Source organism: Columba livia, chromosome 12, assembly GCF_036013475.1.
Source record: "Columba livia isolate bColLiv1 breed racing homer chromosome 12, bColLiv1.pat.W.v2, whole genome shotgun sequence".
Taxonomy (NCBI): domain Eukaryota; kingdom Metazoa; phylum Chordata; class Aves; order Columbiformes; family Columbidae; genus Columba; species Columba livia.
In genome coordinates, this window is record NC_088613.1 from 8591262 (window position 1) to 8610233 (window position 18972).

Here is an 18972-nt window from a genome sequence, read left to right on the forward strand (position 1 = left end):
GCCTGAATGTGCAGCAGTGGGGGCTTCCTTAGGGAGGAGTGAAGCCAACTGCAGCCCTCCTGCTCCCTACAATCCTCCACGTGTGACAGGGAGAAGGTAAAACACTCTTGGCCAGGGATAGGAGAGGGTTTGGGCTCCCACAGCACCTCTGGAGCTACACCTGGGCAGCAGCTGCCATCAGGTCCTGCTGTGACCCCGTAACTGTCTCTAGAGCAGTGAGGGCTGGGACACCCCATTCTCACACCTCTCTCCAGAGCCACTATGATTTACAGCAGCAGCCTCAGGTCCTTGGAGCCCAGAGCGAGGATACCTGGCATCTGCTTGTGGCAGTGCACAGGTAGTATCATGCCAGGTGAGAAGAGGGAAGTTATTGGGGAAGGAGCTGGAGATAACACAGCCGTAGCCACAAGCTTTAGAGCTTGTACACCGTGAGCCTGCTGTCCCAGTGTCCTGTGCCCTCTTTGTCTTCTCCCATGGGAAGGGGGCCCCTCCACAGTCCATGGACACTGGGGAGGGAAAAGCCCAGCAGCACCAGGGGCTGCCTGATGCAAGAGGCTTCTCAGAGCAGAAGGGACATGGGACCACGCGTGGGGCTGACACAGCCTGGAAAAGAGAGGGATGGGGTGGGTTTATGATTGTTGTTGCTGTGCACAATTTGCTTTTAGTCCCCATGAAGCATATGGTCATTGCTTCCTGGAAATGTCTGTGCTTTCCACAGCTGTGAGGCACTGCACCCTCAGCCAGGCACCACATTGCACCCCTTGTCTTGCCAGGGAGGGCATGGTGGGCAACACAGCAAGAGCCCTGTCCTAGCCCTTCACCCATGTGCCACCCTCTCACAGAGGGCTCAGATGTAGGACGCTCTAGGGTCAGAGTGGCTGGGCACAGGTGCTTCACCCCACAGACGACACTGGCATTCTGCTGCCTCCCTGGTCCTGTGGATTTTTCTCACACTGTTTTGCAGATATCCATGAATTCTACGATTTCACGCTGCGCTCCGCACCCCTGCAGCCTCCCAGCCGGGATGCACGTGGTGACACAGCCAGGCAGCAGCATGGGGCCAGCAAGCCCAGCTCTACGGTCATACCCAGAGAGCCCCAAAACCTCCCCGAGGTAAGAGCTGCTCCGGCATGGTGCTGTGGGGCCAGAGCCTGCACCTCCTGCACCAAGGGGGAGTCGGGGGCAGGGGGGCTGCTGGCCACCACAGCCCGGCCGCCTCGCACCCAGGGTGTTCCTACACGTTCTCTGTCATAGCTTGTCTCATTAATGAGGCAACTTCTCTGGTTCACAAGTGTTAATTGAATTACCCCTAATGCAAATAGCTTCAGCTCCAGCTCTGGTTGCTGCTCTGCTGTTGCAGCTGGATTAGCTGCTCCCGTCTGACACTGTTTCCCACAGAGACATTTCAGCTCTCTGATCTAGCCACCTCGCAGGCTGCTTTTGATAAGTGAAGTAGGTTGAGTCTTTTAAGTTTCCCTTTTCAGGATTTTTTTCCCAGCTCTCAGGTAACTTCTGTCTCTCTTATTTGCATTCTCTTTAATTTTCAACAGCCTTTTAAAAGATATGGCATCAGGTGGGGAGACAGGAATTGAGCGGTAGGGACTCAGTTATAGCAAAGGCACCAAGGTAGATAAAATTGCCTTGTGCCTTTGCAGGCTTTTTTCCTGACCCACTCTCACTGCCTTATGCCTTGTCACGGGATGCTGCAGGGTCCCCCTGAACTGGGGATACAGGAATATTTGAGCACAATATTTGAGGTTTTCTCCTTTTGGTAAAATAACCCTATCAGATAAACACCGTATTTCACAGATTGAACTGGCTTCCCCTCATGTACCTGTGGGAACACCAAATCTGAGTAGCACACAGGGATGACATCTCCCGATGGGGAACGTTGTAAAGGAGTTTGGTGATCAAGACCAGGGGGAGACAAAACTACCCACTGACTCAGGAACCATTTTAGTTGCATTTTTTTCTTTACTGCCTTTACATTAACAATCCCTCTAGTTAAGGCAAGCGTGCAGATCTAGTCTATGTTTCTGAAGAAACTTTTAGTGATGTTATACTGTAGGTAGTGGGATCCCACTTTGGTTTTTTGGGTTTCCTGTAGCCTTTATCCACCCACCAGCAAGACCTGCTGGCAACAGCCACTGGTCTCTGCAGCCAGGCCAGTCCGTGAGGCCCCAAGGAGATGTAACAGTCAATAAGGACATTTAAAAATCAATGTGGAAACAATGGGGAAGCAGCTGTGGGCCTGGCACAGCTGGCACGAGGGGCAGTCCTGCTCCCTGCACAGTGCCCTGAACTCAGGGGGATGAGCAAAACAGCTGGTCTTGGGGCTTCCCTGTGCTGAACGCAGCCCAAGCCCATCAGTGCAATTAAATCACCCCTCCTTTCTCCAAAAAATATGTTTGAGGCATCTTGTATTGCTGAAACGTGAAATGTAACAGGGAGCTGCACGGTACACAGTACATCCTCCTGTACCAGACAAGTGACTTCTATGGCAAGGGTCCCTCACTTAAGCAGTTTATGGACATTTTTTCTCTTCCTGAAATGATGCTGCTCTCTTCAGTCATTGATTACTTCATGACTCATAGCATTGAGTTTGACCAGGTGCATCTTTACAGTGATATGTCTGATGCTATTAGAGATGTACATGTGAAAGAGTTGATATAAAAATGGATTGAAAAAGATTGGGAGCAGTATATTCTGCATGGGGATGAAATCTATGCTGTGCTAAACTGACTGGTGAACCACAAGAAGAAACTCTTCCTCAGCCCCAAAGTACCTGCCTGCCAGGCTTTGTCACCTGCAGTGACCCTCTGCCCATGGGGCCAGTGCTAGGGCAGGCTGTCACAGAGGCATGCTCACCAAAGGCAGGATGAGACCCCTGCATGGGGAAGAGCTCATTTTGGCCCTTCCAGAAGCAGCATGAGGGCCTGGAGACAGCTGGGCTGCCCTGACACATGTACCGCTGTCTCATTTCAGGATCCATCCCAGAGTGCTGAGCAGAGGCTTCTCGCAGGGGCTGGGGACAGCACACCAGGGACACCACCGCGGCTGGTGAGGGTGACAGCACGGAGGACAGAGGCACCAGCCAGCGTCTGCAGCCTGGTGCTGGGCTCTCGCAGCACCCTGCTCCAGGTGAGCCTCCGTGCGCCCCACACCACGTCCCCCCCCGCCAGCCCAGCCGGTGGCTGGCACTGAGGGGACAGCACTGGGGCCGTGTCCCCATAGCACTGTGGGGATGGTGCTGGGGAGGCGTTTTCTTTCCCTGGGGCTGGCAGTGTTTCCTTGTGGCTATTCTGGTGATGCTCAGACTAGAAAATCCAGCAGTCACCTGTGCCAAGGGGCTGGATGACACCAAACTTGTCCCCTCACATTAGCATTTACCGTGGCCTGGTGTCAGCCCTTAGGGCTCGGAGGGCAGGAGGATGTGGTGCAGAAATAAAGAGGCTGCGTGGAGCTGGAAATCCTCCCAGCCCCATCGCTCTCACCCCCGCGCTGGCACACTCCCACGTTGCAGATTTCCTTATTTTTTTTTTCTCTGAGCTCTTAAATGGCAGGTCCATTCCTCGGCTTACCAGGAGCTTTGTTTTCTGCTGTCTTATTTACCTGGAGACACCGTTTATTTGGATGTGCATCATAAATCTCAGCTTCCTCCCGGTGCGAGTGCATCACTTGGGCTACGCATTCAAGGGGAGTTTTAGGGACAAGCGAAAGGCAAAATGCACTTTTGGGAGGGATGGAGTGGCTGGGATGGATGTAGCTCACTGCAGGTTTAAAATTATATGAAAATGTTGTTTTCTTTGGCATAGTTTGAAATAATGCTTGTTTGCTAAGTCAAAGTCTTCTTCCAAAATACTTTGAATACAAAAATTGCACTGCTTCTTTTCTCTCCTTTTTAAATGTTTCTCTTCTTATTCTGGACTGCAATAAAATGGGTAATGCCCCATTTTTTTCCCTTACTGTGCAATTTCTCCTTTTGCTCTTGCCATTCTCTCTGTTTCCAAACATTCACCAAATCTTTGCCAGTTTTGGAAGGGTGGGACAATGGTTTTCTGAACACAACAGGAGGATGAGCTCGGCTGCTGGTCTCTGTTCACCAGGGAGAGGGAACCACGACCGCAGGTGGGGCAGTCATGGGGCAAAACACACAATGAGGGAGCTTTGATCTGTTGGGAACAGTCACATTTTAAGGGGTTTTCTTCCTAATTGTCCCAGGCTTTGGAGTGCAGCAGCCCTTGCATCCAGCCCCAAATGTCTGACTGTTGCAATGTCTCCTTTAGCAGCAGCCACCGAGCTTTGATTGTAAGATTTCATGCAATGGGAAATCTGCTGTGTGCCCAGCCTGGCTGACCTGATGGGTATTTATCCTTCCCATTAAAAAATCTGCACTTTGCTGTTAGCCTGGATTTCTCTCGCTTTAAGTCCCAGCCCCAGGAAATTTTGCTGCCTTTGTTTGCTAGGATAAAGGGCTGTGGCAATCAGAAACGTTCCCAACATGTAGGTATTTATAGATGCGTCTAAGTTCCCTCTTAACTTTCCCTTAGATAAACTAAACAGATTGGCTTCTTCACTCGCTCAGTGTGAGGCAGGTTGTTCCAGCCCTGAAATAATTCCTGTCATTCTTTCCTGAAGCTTTTTTTCATTTTCAGCCTCCTCCTTTCCCAGCCTATGTCGATATGGGTCAGGAGCTGGTCCTCTGTGCTGGGTGCTGGTGCTTTCCGGGTCCCCCATCTGTGGGGACAACGCAGCTGCTGGCCCAGAGCAGGGGTCACTGCCCCAAAAGGGAACGAGTGGTGGGGACCCGTGTGGGCAGGACAGGGCTCTGGGAGGGCTGTGCTCTGGCAGGGCTCTCTCATCTGCAGCATCTTTCATCCCAGAAGATGAAAGAATCATATAATAGTTTGGGTTGGAAGGGACCTTCAAAGCTTATCTAGTTGAGCCCCTCTGCCATGAGCAGGGACATCTTCAGCCAGACCAGGTTGCTTAGAGCCCCATCCAGACCAGCCTTGAATGTTTCCAGGGATGGGGCATCTCTCTGGACAGCCTGTGCCAGATGGTCACTTCACAGCCTGCACACAGGCAGAATAAGGACCTGGAGGGGAAAAACTGTCAGGATGGTAGTGTTCAGTGCTGAGCTTAGCCGTGCCTGTAGTCCTGCCTGAAGCTCAGATATCTGTGGACACCCAGCAGCTTTCCTGGAAATTGGGACCAAGTGGTGCTGGAGAGCTGCAGGCTCAAGCACTGTTCCTCTGCAGCATCCCCTATGCTGGGATACAGGGGCCTTTGACACAGCAATGAGCCGGTTCCCTGAGATGTCATCTCCATCACTGAACACAGGCTTTGCCTCAGTGGAGTGGGAGCATTTCCAACAGTTCCCCATGTCAGCGATCCAGACCATGAGATGGGATCAGCTGTACCTGGGGCAGGCTATGCCGATGGACCACAGCACAGGACCTGCTTCTCATCCCTCACATCTGTGTGAAGGCACTGAGGACACCTCAGCTTCTGCCCAGCATCACCTCCTGTGTTGATTCTCAACAGTGCCAGCATGCAGGACAGTGTCAGGGCTGGGTAACACTTACACACCCAGCTCCTGTCCACCTCCACAGTGACTTCTTGCTCCTCAGCCTTCCATGTGTGCTTTTTGCCACGGGCATTTCCAAAGTGGGTTTCAGGAAAACACTTGAGATGGCAAATGGCACTTGGAAGAACTGAGGAGGTTTTTATAACAGGTGATATTTAATGCTAGGGCAGGGGAGCACCAGCTGCAAGGCAAAGCAGCTGCCCCCCGATGCTATCAGACCAGGAACAAGAGCTCTAGTGGACACCCTGCCACTGATAAACGGCAAGATGATGAACTGGCTTGTCCTGTCCAAAGTAAGTGTAATTCTCTTATCACATCCATCAACGTAAATCTGTTCTCTATTCTCCTGGCTTTGTCCTCTCCCCTGCCTGCAGCTCTCCCTGATGGTGATAGCAGAGCAAAAGCCACCGTAACCTGCTTTGGCCAGGAAGACGCATGAGAAATAAATTGCCTCTCCGCACAAACACTTCCAGGAACAGGAAATTTTCTGTCTGCTGGCAAGGATATTTGTGCACTCCAAGTAGCCCTGTGGTGTGCAAATAGCTGCTGCAAAGGAAGTGGGACTGGTAAAGACAGCAACAACATGTGCTTCCTGATGGCGAGGCTAAGTGGGCTGAAACCATCCCTCCCTGAGAAAGTGGATGTTCGTGCCCCAACAGGGCAAGAGCAAAGGGACTCAGCCAGCCGTAATGCCCCTTTGAGGCACTCAGAGGCACAATCCTGCCTGTGCTCTGGGGTTTGTGGGGTTTTATTTGCCGAATCCTCCATTTCAATCTTTCCCTGAGCCCAGTGGTCGCCTTAGCAGGGCTGCTGAGGGCTTGTGAGCATCTGCATTGGGAAGACCCGTGAGGATGCTCCCGTGGCCAGTGCTGTTCGCCTACACCCACAGGCTGGCAGGAAGGCTGCTCCTCTCAGTAAGCACCATTCTCATCCTCCGTGCAGGGAACAGAGAGCAGCCAGCTGTAAAGATAAATGAAAGAAGAACAATGCTGCTGATGAGCAAAAACTCTGCGCCTGCGAGGACAAGCTGCTCTTCCCCTGCCACCCTCTCCTGCCTCCCCGCACAGCTCTGCAGCCGCTCTGACTTCATTCCTGTCATCACGCCAGTGCAATGCTGTCCCTCCCACGGCTGCCTGCCCGTGTGTCCCTCCTTCCCTCCTGCCTGCCAAGGGTTTCATCGCTTCGCTGCCCGACGCCAGCACCGCGGCTCTGTCCTCGCTCAGCCCAAGAGCTGACACTGGGCAACAGCAGGTCTTAACGTGATGGAGAGAAGCAAGTGAGACTGATTCAGGGGACAGACATTCCGTGTGTGCTCCGAGATCACTGACTAATAGGAAACCTTGCTGGTGGGGTGTGCTGCTGTTCTCACAGCCTGTGGGTGTGTAGGATGCTGCTTGGCGTGCCTGTAGTGTGCCAGGTGCGAACTGGGCTTTAGCCCTGCTGGACCAAGGCCAGAAGTGTCCCCTTCCCTCCTTGCATCCCAGTGAGGACACAGCCCAGCTCTGCAGAAACACCCCGTCAGGGTGTTAGGAACCCTCCCTGCTGCACCTGCCACTGAAGAAGTCTGTCCTGTAACCCACAGATCAAGTGCCAAAAAGGTTCATGGAGCTCGCCCAGGGGATTTGGCAGAGAAAGGCAGGCTGTGCCACCAGCGTGGTGACCAGCTGTCTGCTTCCCTCATCCTCTTGAGTGTTTTTTCCTCTTTCCCGTTTTACCTTCGGCCAAAGAGAATGGCGTTCCTGTGCTCTGCACATTTGCCTGGCAGGAGCAGCTCTGGGCACCTGCAGCAGGTCAGGATGGTGCTGGTGTGTGGCAGATGCTGCAGCTGCAGAAATGCCCCCTGCAAGCAATTCAATCTCCCCTGCCCTGGCTGCAGCCCCACCGCTCTTCATTTTCTCTGCAAGGTGTGTGAGAGGCGAAGCACAAAGCCGCTGTTTGCTGTTGCAAGGAGCGTCAGGGAAATGAAGCTGGTCTCTGATGCAGGCGAATGTCTGACAATTAATGCAGCGCCCTCAAGAAGTTCCCCCACAAGGTTGCTTGGTTGCACGTGCCCTGCTGTGGGCTCTCTGTGGGCTGGCTGGGCAGGCAGCCAGAGCCATCACTGCAAGCCAGACTGGCCACTGCTTTATCTCAGCTCGAGCCCATCAGTATCAGCCCTTCCGACCACAAAATCCTGGAAGGTGGGTAATACTTAAGCATTGGAAGCAGAGGAGCAGCCGGCTCCCAGAGAGACCCCACCTCCCTATTGCAGCCCCATGCACCTTTGAGAGCATGTTCAGTTTTAGGAGAAGCAGAGACAAAAAGCAGCAACCCACAGCCCAGAGGCCACAGCTGCTGCCCTGGTGTTACTTGAGCTGCTTTGTGCCTGCAGGTTGCTTTAGGGCCCTGCATTCAGATGCTCTCCAGCAGTGTTGTGTTTCAACATTGCAGACACAGATTCAAAAGCCAAAGTGCTGAAGCCAAGAGGGTGTCTGTCTGCAGTAATATCCTCAGACGGAACCACACATCAGCCCAGCACAGCACGAACACCCAGCTGGGCAGCCAGCTGCCTGTGTCCTAAGGATGCTGCTGCACAAAGAGGGGTCAGCATGGGCTGTGTCTGTAACAACTGTCACTTCAGTGGACATTTTGGGGTTGAATGACCTCAGCTTTACTAGAGGCTCTTGCTATTCCTGCTGCCGAGATGAACGAGAAGATGTGTAGCCCTTGATTCTCCCAGCTCAATATACAGCTTCAGCAAAGGATGAAGTAAGTAGACCCACTAGGCTGGCAAACCAAAGGCTCATGTGTGGCCACCTGTTCCTACTTTATTTGGGGACTTTCTGTCTAAAACCAGAAGCAAAACTAAGAACCTTGGCAGATCACAAGTTTTTTCTGACTGCACAGGGTAGGAAAGCCCTGCCAGACATAGGACTGTTGGTCTGTCCATTCACCCGAGTCATCATCACTGTTTTGAAGGTATTTTGTGATGGTGCAAGTGTGTACATTGGCGGAAAGGGTACAGTGACGGCAAGGCTTTGGGGAGTGTCCCAGAGACAGTCACCCTCCAGAGTCATCCTGAGAAGCCTGGAGCCCATCTATCCTCCCTCCAGATTCATGCTTCATCTTTCTTTGCCTCCATTTAGTGCATGTGTCTGCCCATCCCCAGGCGAGCACAACTGCTGGGGGGACTCACACACTGGGATTCACACTGATGGGTTTCGTGCGTATCTCTGAAAGCAAAACATTCACAGACATCTCAGCTGGATGGGGACTGAACAGGGGCCAGCCCACTCAGCACCTTGGCCAGGAGCTCCATGAGCTACCACACTGTCCCTGCTGGGTCTCTGCTTTGTTCATCAAGATTCCAAAATGAGCTGGTTCAGCCTTGGTGCAGAGTCCCCACGGCAGCACCCAGGTCCTTCCTTTCCAGATTTGCCTTCTCAGGTAACTGACCATGTTCCTTCTGCGACCAAAGTGAAGCATTGGAGCCCATCTCCCATACGACAAAGCAACCAGGGCATCTCAAAGTGCAGAGCTTCTGTGCTCTGCTCTCCCTCACAGCCACCCCAGCATCTCAGGAGCCTGAGGACGAATCTCCTGGGTGCGTTTCTGCAAAACAAATGGTCTCTCCTCACCATTTTTTAAAGTAACAAACCAAGCTTGAAGGCAGAGCCTGGCAGGCCAGCTGCTTTCTATCTGGAGCGCTAGAGCTGGGGGAACGTCACTGCATCTTAATGGCATCAGGCTGGACGGAAATCAGGATTCTGGTAGCAGAGGCAATAGCAGCAGTTATAAATAGAGCAGCCACGGTAACTGCTTATGAAGGTTTTCGGTCTTTAGGATTTGAAGAATCAGTATCAAGCTATGCTGAGAGATCCATTATCCCTGGCACTGGTAGCAGCTAGGGCGAGGGTGTCCAACTCATTTTCACTGGGGCCACATCAGCCTGGCGGTTGCCTTCAAAGGGTCAAATGTAATTTTAGCACCTTATAAATGCAGTAGCAGTTACATTTAAGCTCAGCTAGGGGAACTTCAGGGCCAGGAGGACAGTGGATGAATGCAGGTTTGGGAATTGCCCCTCTTGTGAATCTGAGTATGAGCCCTTTGAAAAGTGCTCTCTGCTGTGTGCTGCCTTCTCTTGCTTTGTGCTGCCTCCCCTTGGGTTTTGCGGTTTTGCTGCTACCTCTTGATTTGCTCTGTCTGCTCTAGGGGCTTGGAGCATGCATGGCTGCAGCAGTGCAAGCATTTCAAGCCAACCTCATGCTCTGCTGCTGGAAGCGAGTGTTTGCTCCAGGGCACTGGCTGTGGAGCCCTGTGGCCTGAAGGTACAAAGCACCTTGCATTAGCCTCACTGACATTGCACCTAAATTTCAAGTATTGAGGCTCAGGTAAAGACCTCCTGCGGTTTGTGGCCTAGATAGCTCTCAAGGCTGGCACCGCTTGGGCACACTGGCATCTATGCCCAAAGCACTGGCATGGAAAGCATCATGCCTGGCTGGTGTCGCTTGCCCTGCCTCACAACCAGCTTCCCACCTGCTTGTGTCCAGGAAACTTGGCCACGTCCTGCCAGGCTGTCCCCATCTTTTAAGCAGTATTTTAAAGCCGGATCATTTCACAGCCCAGGCTACAGCAGACTGCAGGAGGAGCTGTGGCAGAGCAAGTAAGGGGGCACTGCACTGCCGTGCAACGGGGAGACCCGGGCTGGTCCGGGAGCTGGATTCACTGCAAAAGCCAGGTGCAAGCTCTGTTCGCTGCTTTGCGAGCATGTCGCAGTCCTGTTGCTGCACTGTTCATTCCTGCTCCCCTGGCACATGTTGCACAGCTATTTCCCCTCTGCGCGGTGGTAGATTTTGCATAGCTGAATCTCATGGGGTGTTTTTGTGGGAAGCTTTGTAAGCTTTGGGGCTCTGCTGCTGTGGGAGCACTCCTGCATTACTGCTTTGGTTCAGAACAAGAGCTCTCCCAGCTGCCTCCCCTCACCACACTGTGTCTCAGGGGCAGAGTTCACAGTCTGGCTGCCTTTGGGGGGAAACTCAACACAGCTGTGCACTCTGGCCCCTGTGCATGCCCAGTCCCTGGAACCCGACCATCTCTTGTCCAAACCAGGGACAGGGGAGCTGCACGTCATCCCTTGCAATCATCTGTCACCCAGGGCTTGTGTCGCTCCTTGGGAACACACGTGTATGGATGTGCCCGTGCCGCGGGAACATCTCCTCACCCCACGGCTGGGCACGGTTTGAAGGTCACGTCGGAGGTTCCGAAACGGTCGTGTCTTCTCCTGGAGTGCAGGCGCCGAAGGGGACGGGCGGGTGGCAGTACTGCGCCTTTAAGAGTGGCCCGTGAGCCGGCTGCAGGCCTGCGGCGCGCGCTCTGATTGGCCGAGCGACTGGCAGGCGGGGCAGGGGAGGGGTCAGCCATTCAGAAATTTCCGAGCAGCCCTTTCTCCCTTAAAGGGGACAGGACAGTGGTGGCAGGGAGGGCCAGGGCCAGCGCGGGGCCCACCTCCAGTCCACCGCAGGTGCCCGGGACTCCCAGGGACACCAGCATTCATTTTTGTCCCCTGCGCAGGAACGTGTGTCCTGGGTAGCACAGCCCAGACAAGGCACCAGTATCCCCATGAGCCACTGGCTGGGGGCTGTGGGAGCTGCAGAATGGGCTTTGCTCTGTCTGGAAGGGGCAGGCTGGAGCAGGGTTGGCCACGCAAAAGAGAGAAAGTGTGGACCCACAGAGTTCTCCTCATCCCCCACACAGGGTTGGAATCATCAAGGAAAGTACATCCCTGGGCCTGGATATTGGCAAAGGTCCCTTTGGGCAGGTCTGTGCTGCCCAGGGCAGCTACAGATCTGAGCAGAGTGGTGCTGAGTGAGCCCTTGCAGCAGGACCAAAACAGTATCAACCCATTCTCTTAAAGACATGAGACTTTGAAATACCTCGCTCTGACTCTAGCTTGGAGTGGTGAAGTTGTGTCCTGATCACATTTTCAATCCTTTCTTCTTCTCTATTATGCTGGAAATGTGCTTAATTCTAAAGGACATGAGGCACACACAAGGACTTGGCACCACAGACCACGGGACATGGCAGTGCCGTAATTGCTATGCCCGCGCAGCAGCAGGGCTCCCCAGGAAGGCAGCCCACAACCTGCCCATGCTCCAAGTGCACCGGCACAAAGCAGGAGCCTCCCTGCCAGGTGATAGGGAGAGCGGCTGTGGGCATTGTGAGACTGTCAGGAAATCCATAAAGCCTGCTGCAGTTGATTGCTATTAAATAGAGCCTCCAGGCTCTCCTTTATAGAGAGGGAACATGGCTCTGCTGCAGGCACCTTCTCTCCCCTGCCAGAGCAGCCATGGAAGATGTTACATTGGCCGTTATTTCAATTGCAGAAAGCGACTGGTGGTGTTTACTGAAGACCCTCGCATCATTTCTGCCACAAGTGAGGATACAGGAACTGTGTAGTAGCAGTGGGCAACGTATCAGGGATCATTAACAAGATGAAAATGGATTTGCCCTGGAGGAGAATAATTTCTTTGGCAACTGCCCTGAGAGTGCAGAGAGCTATCAGTCCCTTGGTATGCCTAGTTATTATTATCCCAGTTGCACATTTCCCAGTGTGAACCGCTGCTGGTGGCAGGGAGGAACAGTCAGCGTGAGACATTCATTATCCTGCCCTGTCCCACTCACCCATGACTGTGCAAACCCTTCAACACTCACAGGAGCTGCCAGCCCCATTTGCCCATAGCTGTGCAGCTGGCTCTGCCTGTTCAAGTTCCACTTGACAAGCCCCAAGCACAGCAAATAGCAAACCTCTGATGGATGGGGGTCTGTGGTAGTGCTAAGGAAACAACTGATGGACTGAGCCAAGTTCGGCTGGTTCCTCCCTTTGCTGCTTATCTCCCCGTGGCCTGCTCCTCCTTGTGCATTTACCTCCTGTGCTCCTCACCACCCTGTCCTCAGCTGGGTGGCCGCAGACCCTGCTGCCTCCCTTGCGCAGTGGGCATTGGGTAGCTTTTTGCTGGTGATTGTGGTGGAGAAAGGTACCTCCCCCATGCTAAACTGTTGCCCATCTTCCCCCCTCAGCATGGGTGTCCTTACAAAGATGACACCTTCCCCATCTGCACCCAGGCGCAGAGCTAACACGTGGCTTCAGTTCCCCTGGCAGGACCCAGCTCCCCCTTGGGCTAAAGGCAAGGGGCAGCACGATGGCACTCGTGTGATTGTCGTCTCTACAAGGACCTACCTGCCTTCAGCCTGCCCTGTCTTCTGCTCCTAGAAAGGCTGTAGGTGCAACAAACCCCCAGCTCCTGGTCCCTCACACTTGCCTTCCTCTTCCTGCAGGACTTCATGTGGAGGAAGGAGAAGACAACAAGGGCTGAAATGCCGGCAACACCAGATAAAACGTAGCTCTGTGCCGCCTTCGTGCCGTGTAAATAGCACCATCTCCGGGGATTTCTTGACAATTTGCTGAAATTAGCACCTGTGAAAAGAGCAGCTGCCAAAGCTGAATTTAAATAAGATGGGCAAGCTTCTAGTAGGAAGAGGGTAGAGGATGAAAGAGCTCCTGGTTTCCTTGAATCACTTACCTCCATGAAGGCACCTGCCTGGAAATCAGATCCCATGTCCCATGCCGAGTAGGCGGCAGGCGCGCCTTGCGCGGGGCGGGGGCCACGGCCGCCCCCCCGAGCATCCCTCCCTCCGCGCTCAATGCCCACATCACTGGGATGAGATGCCCACAGCTGCCTGGGGGTGCTGGGCACTGTGCCTGCCCTGCCAGACCCACATTTGGGCACCCCACAGCAGGTGCCCATGCTGTTTGAGCTCTGGCAGTGCTACTCCCAGTAGCCAAAATGCCACTACTCACTGAAGCAAGCTGGAGAAGTGCAGCATGAACTCGATAACATGTCCCAAGCCTTGCGCAGCATTAAGGAGTGTTGCAAGCAGGTGGCAGCAACCAGGGGGTTTTGGTTTTGTTTTTCCTTTTAATTGGGGCTAGCTGGCAGCAGATGCAGTTCACTACAAATGAGTAGGAATTAAACAACTCTTGTGGCAGCTAAAATGGGACTTGCAGGTTTTCAGGATGGGAACTGCCAGCGGGTGGGGAAGGGCTCCGTCAGAACTGCAGCAGTTGAGGCTCAAGGCCCCTCCATTTGCAGGTGGCGATGAGGCACTGATAGAGCTGGGGGAAGCAGCAGAAGGTTTCTTAGATCATGGAGCAGCTCCTGAGTTTGCGAGCTGGTGAGCAGCATGGGGAGGAAGCAGTGGTGTTGGAATGCCAGGGCTGGTGGCCAGGCTGTTTCCCATGTGGGGATGCCCGTTGCATGGCTGCCCCACAGCCATGTGGGGCTGCCAGAGACCTTCCTTGTGGAGGATGCACTCCAATCTACTATGGGTTGAAAAAAATCAAATGCTTCTCTCAATTGGTCAATCAGCTCCTTATTAAAGTGTTTTTCCCTAGCAGGTTTTGTCCTTTGCTTTTGCACTTCTCCCCTAAGTGAACACCCACATCCCTGGCTGCCCCCACCATGGGACTGAGTGAAAGGAAGAGACATGTATGGAGGGGGACAGATGTGAGCAGTTAGGGTTACAAACTCTGAATGAGTCCTCCCCCAATGCTCTCCTCCCACTGAAGTCAGATGCTTCTAGACCTGGGTCTTCTGCCTGACCTTGACCCAAACATGGGGCTCTACACACTGCATGGTCCCTGCAGCCGAACCAAGCCATTCCAGGGTGAGAACTGTGATGGAAGGGAGGTTTGCAGCTGGGCTGGAGCAGTAGTTAGTTATGGTTGTGTTACAGGTTTTAGGAATATCTTGTTGATGAAGTGATCAGATCTCAGAGGTGCTGAAGGGTGGGACACAGTGGGTAGCCAAAATGGACTTCATGTCCTTCTGCTCTCATGTGGGAAACACTGGCCACCTGCCTGTTTCTACAAGCCTTATTGCTCTGCTTTGGTGCAGCAAGCCCCTTCCTCAGTTTCATCCCTGCCCAGTTAGTCCCTCCCTTCATTCCCACCTCTGCCCTCACTGCTACAAGATGCCCTCTCCCCATGGAGGACACCCCCAGCCCCCTGGTCCCCCCTGGCTGCCCAGGAGGCACAGCATCTCCCCAGAGCACAGGGCTTGTCAGCCCAGCGTCCTCCTGCAGGGCCAGCACCATGAGCTGTGGGAGATGGCACAAGAAGCAGTAGATGTGGAGATGATCGTAATTTCTTAAAGCCGGAAGTGTGAAGTTCTCTATTAATGCCAACACTACATGCTTTCCTTCCATGCACACAAACACAGTTTTTCATTGATTAAAATAACCCTTAGCAAGCTTGCTTTGCATGCAGGCATCCAATCCGTTTGTGCCTCAGTGAGCTCCTGGGGTCTGCAGTGTCCTGTGAGACTGAGCTCTGCAGGTTAGAAGCACGTTCTTACGTGCAGCCATTGCTTTGTCTTGCTGCATCTCTGGGTCTTTGGGTCAGTGCCACAATGAGGTGAGCCTCACCTGTGGAGCTGGTTTTGAGGGCTCAGCAGTAGTGCTGTGCTTGGTTGCTCCAGGCCAGCATGATGGGGACAGGCTCTGTAGACTTGCTTGTCCACAAACATTATGACTGCCCTAAGCTCGCAGCTGGGGAAATTTCAGTGTAACATATCTGAGCCACAACACTGTTCCATGGTATGAAGCATGGAGCAGCAGGTGATCATAGCATCCAACCTGTGATGGAGGTAACTTGAGCAGCCCAGAGGCAATGAAGTGCAGGCAGTGCTGAGGAGTACAGGCTCTGCACCACATGGTGAAGACCATGGGGCTTGGAGACAATGCAGATCCTGATTACGGGGTGTCTTCTTCCACTTCATCCAGAAGCAACTATTAATATTTCACTTGACCACTTGGGAACAAACACTCCAGTAACACCTCTGTTTGCAGTGGTCAAGTGCAGAAGTAATTTTGCATTGTGGCTTAAAGAGCTAAAGAAACAAGGAGCAGACAGGAGAATTTGTCTGTCCAGCTGTCACACGCTTCCTGCTGGTGAGCAGGACCATGTCGTGCTGGATGCACGAGGCCAGCAGGAACCTGCAGATCTTGCAGCCTGAATTGGGGTGTTGAACCACCACATCTTGTGGCTCCACTTGTGGCCCTGTCCCACTTCTGTCTCATTCCTTTACCCATATCCTGTGGAAGCCTTATTGTGTACCTTTCAATGCTTTTCTACATATTTATGTACCCCTTTTTTCCAACAATTCTTCACCCACTCTAGTGTTTATTACAACACTTAAGCATTAGGAGGCCAGGTTCAGGTTCTAACTGACCAGATGTGGGGTTTTGTAATGGTTTTTCATTCTATCCTTCAATTTGTCTTCATGACTCGCTTCTGAACTTCTCCTAGTCTGGCACTTCTGTGCAAGAGGTGAGGGGCTGTCTGAGCTGCACAGGGAGCGAAGCCTTTGCCCTGCTGCGCTAGAGGGCATTTCTGCTCTTCTTTTACCATCTCCTGATGGCAGTGGTGGAAGGCCCAGCAAAGGCCCTAGAGGTTTCTACACTCACCTATGGCTCAGTTGGCAATGGCAGCATCCCCAGGGTGCTGTGCTGGAGCGCACGGTAGCGTTTCCAGCAAAGCAGGGTGAGAGCTGATGTGGGGATACAACAGAGATGCTGCTGCCGGGCTAGTGACCACGGTTCAGGTCTGGAAAAATGACTTCATACTCCGGCATGGTTCACAGCTGAAGTGAACACTTCTTGGTGACAACCACAGAGCTGGCAGGGCTGCCCACCGCCGTGCTGGGGATAGAGGAACGCAGCTGCACAAGAGCTGCCTGGTGCATCTGGGGATGCGGTGAGGGCAGCGCAGGTGATGAATGAGGCTGTTGAGCGGAGAATTTCTGTTCCTTCTGGATTCCGCCAGCGTAGGCTGCCGGGAAGCAGCGCAGGTACCCCCCGGGGCCGGGTTTTAGACCCGCTGCCCGGGAGCTGCCCCGCCCGGTGGGGGCCAGCGCGGCCGCGGCGCACGGCGAGCGGCTCCCCCGCAGCCCCCGCGCTCAGCGCCGGGGCGGGGCGCGGAGGTTCCGCCGGCGCGGATTGGCCGCCGGGCGGGGGGGGTGGAGACGAGGGATTACTCGCGCCGCCGCAGGTGCCGCGCTCCGCGCTCCCGAGCCGCGCCAGACCGGGCTCAGCTGAGCCGGACCAGGTTAAGCCGTAGCCAGACTGGGCTAAACCGAACCGGACCAGGCTGAACTGCCCCATGCAGCGAAGCGGGGCGGAGCCGTTGCCCCCCGCCCCGCACCGGGAGCGGCCCCGGGACTGAGCGGCGCTGCAGGCGATGCCGCGGCGCGCCCCCGCGGAGATCAACGCGCTGTAACCCCCCCTCCTCCCCTTCTTCCTCCTTCCCCTTCTCCCGCCCGCGGGGCCGGGGGCGCCGAGCGGGCGAGTAGGCGGCAGGCGCGCCTTGCGCGGGGCGGGGGCCGCTGCCGCCCCCCCCCGAGCATCCCTCCCTCCGCGCCGCCTCCCTCCCTGCCGGCTCTATGGTGTGAGGGCAGCGATGCACAAGCACCACCACTGCTGCAAGTGCCCCGAGTGCTACGAGGTAACGCGGATGGCGGCCCTGCGGCGCATGGAGCCCCCCTCCTACGGCGAGTGGCAGCACGAGCAGTACGGCTACGGCGGGTACGGCTCGCAAACCCTGCCCGCGCCCGGGGGGGCCGCGCCCGCCGCCCGCGGCAAGGCCAAGCTGGGGCCCCCCGCCCGTGAACCCGCCGCCCTGAAGCCGCCGCCGCCGCCGCCGGGGAAGAGCGCACCCAAGGTGAACGGGAGCGGCCCGGGCTGGTGGCCCGAGTGCACGTGTTCGAGCCGCGACTGGTACGAGCAGGTACGGGCCAGCCCTGGGCAGCGGCTCCCCGGTGCGGGACGGGATGGCATGGGGCGGACGGCCGATGGGGGAGAGTGACGGGGTCGTGGCAGGGTGCAGTGGGTGTCGTGGGCGGTCAGAGGGGATACTGGCATTGCTGAGGCTGGACACCGGCGTTGTTCTAGTTGACTGTCATCATCGCTCAGGCTGGCTGCCAGCGTTGCCTAGGTTGGCATCACCGTTGCTCAGGCTGGCCGCCGTGGTCCTGCCCAGCGTGGGAGCTCTGCATCCAAGCAGCCTCCCCGGAGCTCAGCGGGGTCTCGCTTGGCACAAGACAGGTGTTGGGTGTGATGTTTTTCAGACACCTCACCTGTGGTTCTTGCTTACAATGCCATTGCCTGAAGCCCTGGCAGTGTCGAGGGCATCCCATCATATTGTGTTTAGCAGGTGTGGGGCGCATTGCCTGCCAGGCCGCCTCATGGGCTCAAGGTGCTCCTTGCCAGCACTCCCAAACTGGCACCCACTCTCCACTGAGTTGTGGTTTCCTCACTTTGCTGCTACGTCCCTGCTCCCCGAGATTATTACGTAACCCTGCTCTGGTCGCTGGCATGCTGTGTGCTTTCTGCCCCATTTCACTGCCTCCATTTCTTCCCACACACGTTCGTTTTATTAGTGTTCTCCTCCAGGACCCATTCTCAGGCTGTGCCTCTATTTCTCCCCTAAATGGAGAGACCAGTCTTGTCTTGAACCCACAAGCTAGCTTAGAAAATGGTTGTAGCTGTTTGCAAAGCATTAAAATGGAGGCTAGACTCTGCCTGAAAAACAATATTTGCCCTGCTTTAGAGAAAGGCATTTCAATTTGCTTCTGCCTCTTTCATTCATTATCTTCAAACCTCACATGATTTCTTATTGATCTTTCTAATTGTTATTTCAAGATGCTGTAGCAGTCAGATACACGGGAATCAATGGGTATTCTCTCTTCCCTTCCCCTCAGAAAATACAACCCTCTTCTTCTCATCCCCTGTTTTTTCTTCATTACTGTCTCAGTCTGTAGCTCTGGCTGAAATAATTAGATTCAAAGCTGATACGCTCAGATGATGTTTACAGAAAGCACCCAAAAACCCAGCGACCTTCCTATCAGCCTGGTCCTGCTTTCTGTCTCTTTCTCTGCATTCTTTGCATCAAAATCAGCCTCAGCTCTCTCTTGCCTGCTGATTCCTAGCAAGCATTCTTCCATCTTTCCTTTGCTATCTCTTTCCTTCCCTCTATCCAGAGCAGCAAGCTCAGGGAGCTGGGTAGGAGCAGGGAATTGAAGCATGTCTGCTCCCTCCTTTCCACTGCTGCTTGCATGAAAGGTTCGGCCCAGGGTTCCTGGTAAGATGATCGCAAGCAGGCTGGGAAGGAAGCGATGCCAGCTGCATTGCTGCTGTGGCAGGCTGGGCAGGGGAGCCTTTCATGTTTTTGCAATGGTGGAAGAGAAATCATTGTCTCTTTGTGGTGTTGCCACGGAGCCCCAGGGCTTGGGCTGCTCTGAAAGTCCATGTTGGGAATCTCTGCTCGGCCTTAGCCTTTCTGAAGATGA

The 18972-nt window shown here is 54.4% G+C and overlaps 1 protein-coding gene across 11 annotated transcripts in view; it reads left to right on the forward strand.

Moving 5' to 3' along the window:
- The window catches only part of DLG3 (discs large MAGUK scaffold protein 3), a 79940-nt gene that overhangs the window by 8441 nt on the left and 52527 nt on the right, over positions 1 to 18972 (forward strand). For 6 of the 11 annotated variants that reach the window (XM_065077697.1, XM_065077698.1, XM_065077699.1 and 3 more), the window contains exons 3-4: positions 965 to 1113; positions 2986 to 3141. In XM_065077697.1, coding sequence (XP_064933769.1) covers positions 965 to 1113; positions 2986 to 3141 — 305 coding nt within the window. Of the gene's footprint in view, positions 1 to 964; positions 1114 to 2985; positions 3142 to 16662; positions 17412 to 18972 lie in introns of those variants that run through there. The other 5 variants (XM_065077703.1, XM_065077704.1, XM_065077705.1 and 2 more) reach the window with 2 other exon arrangements.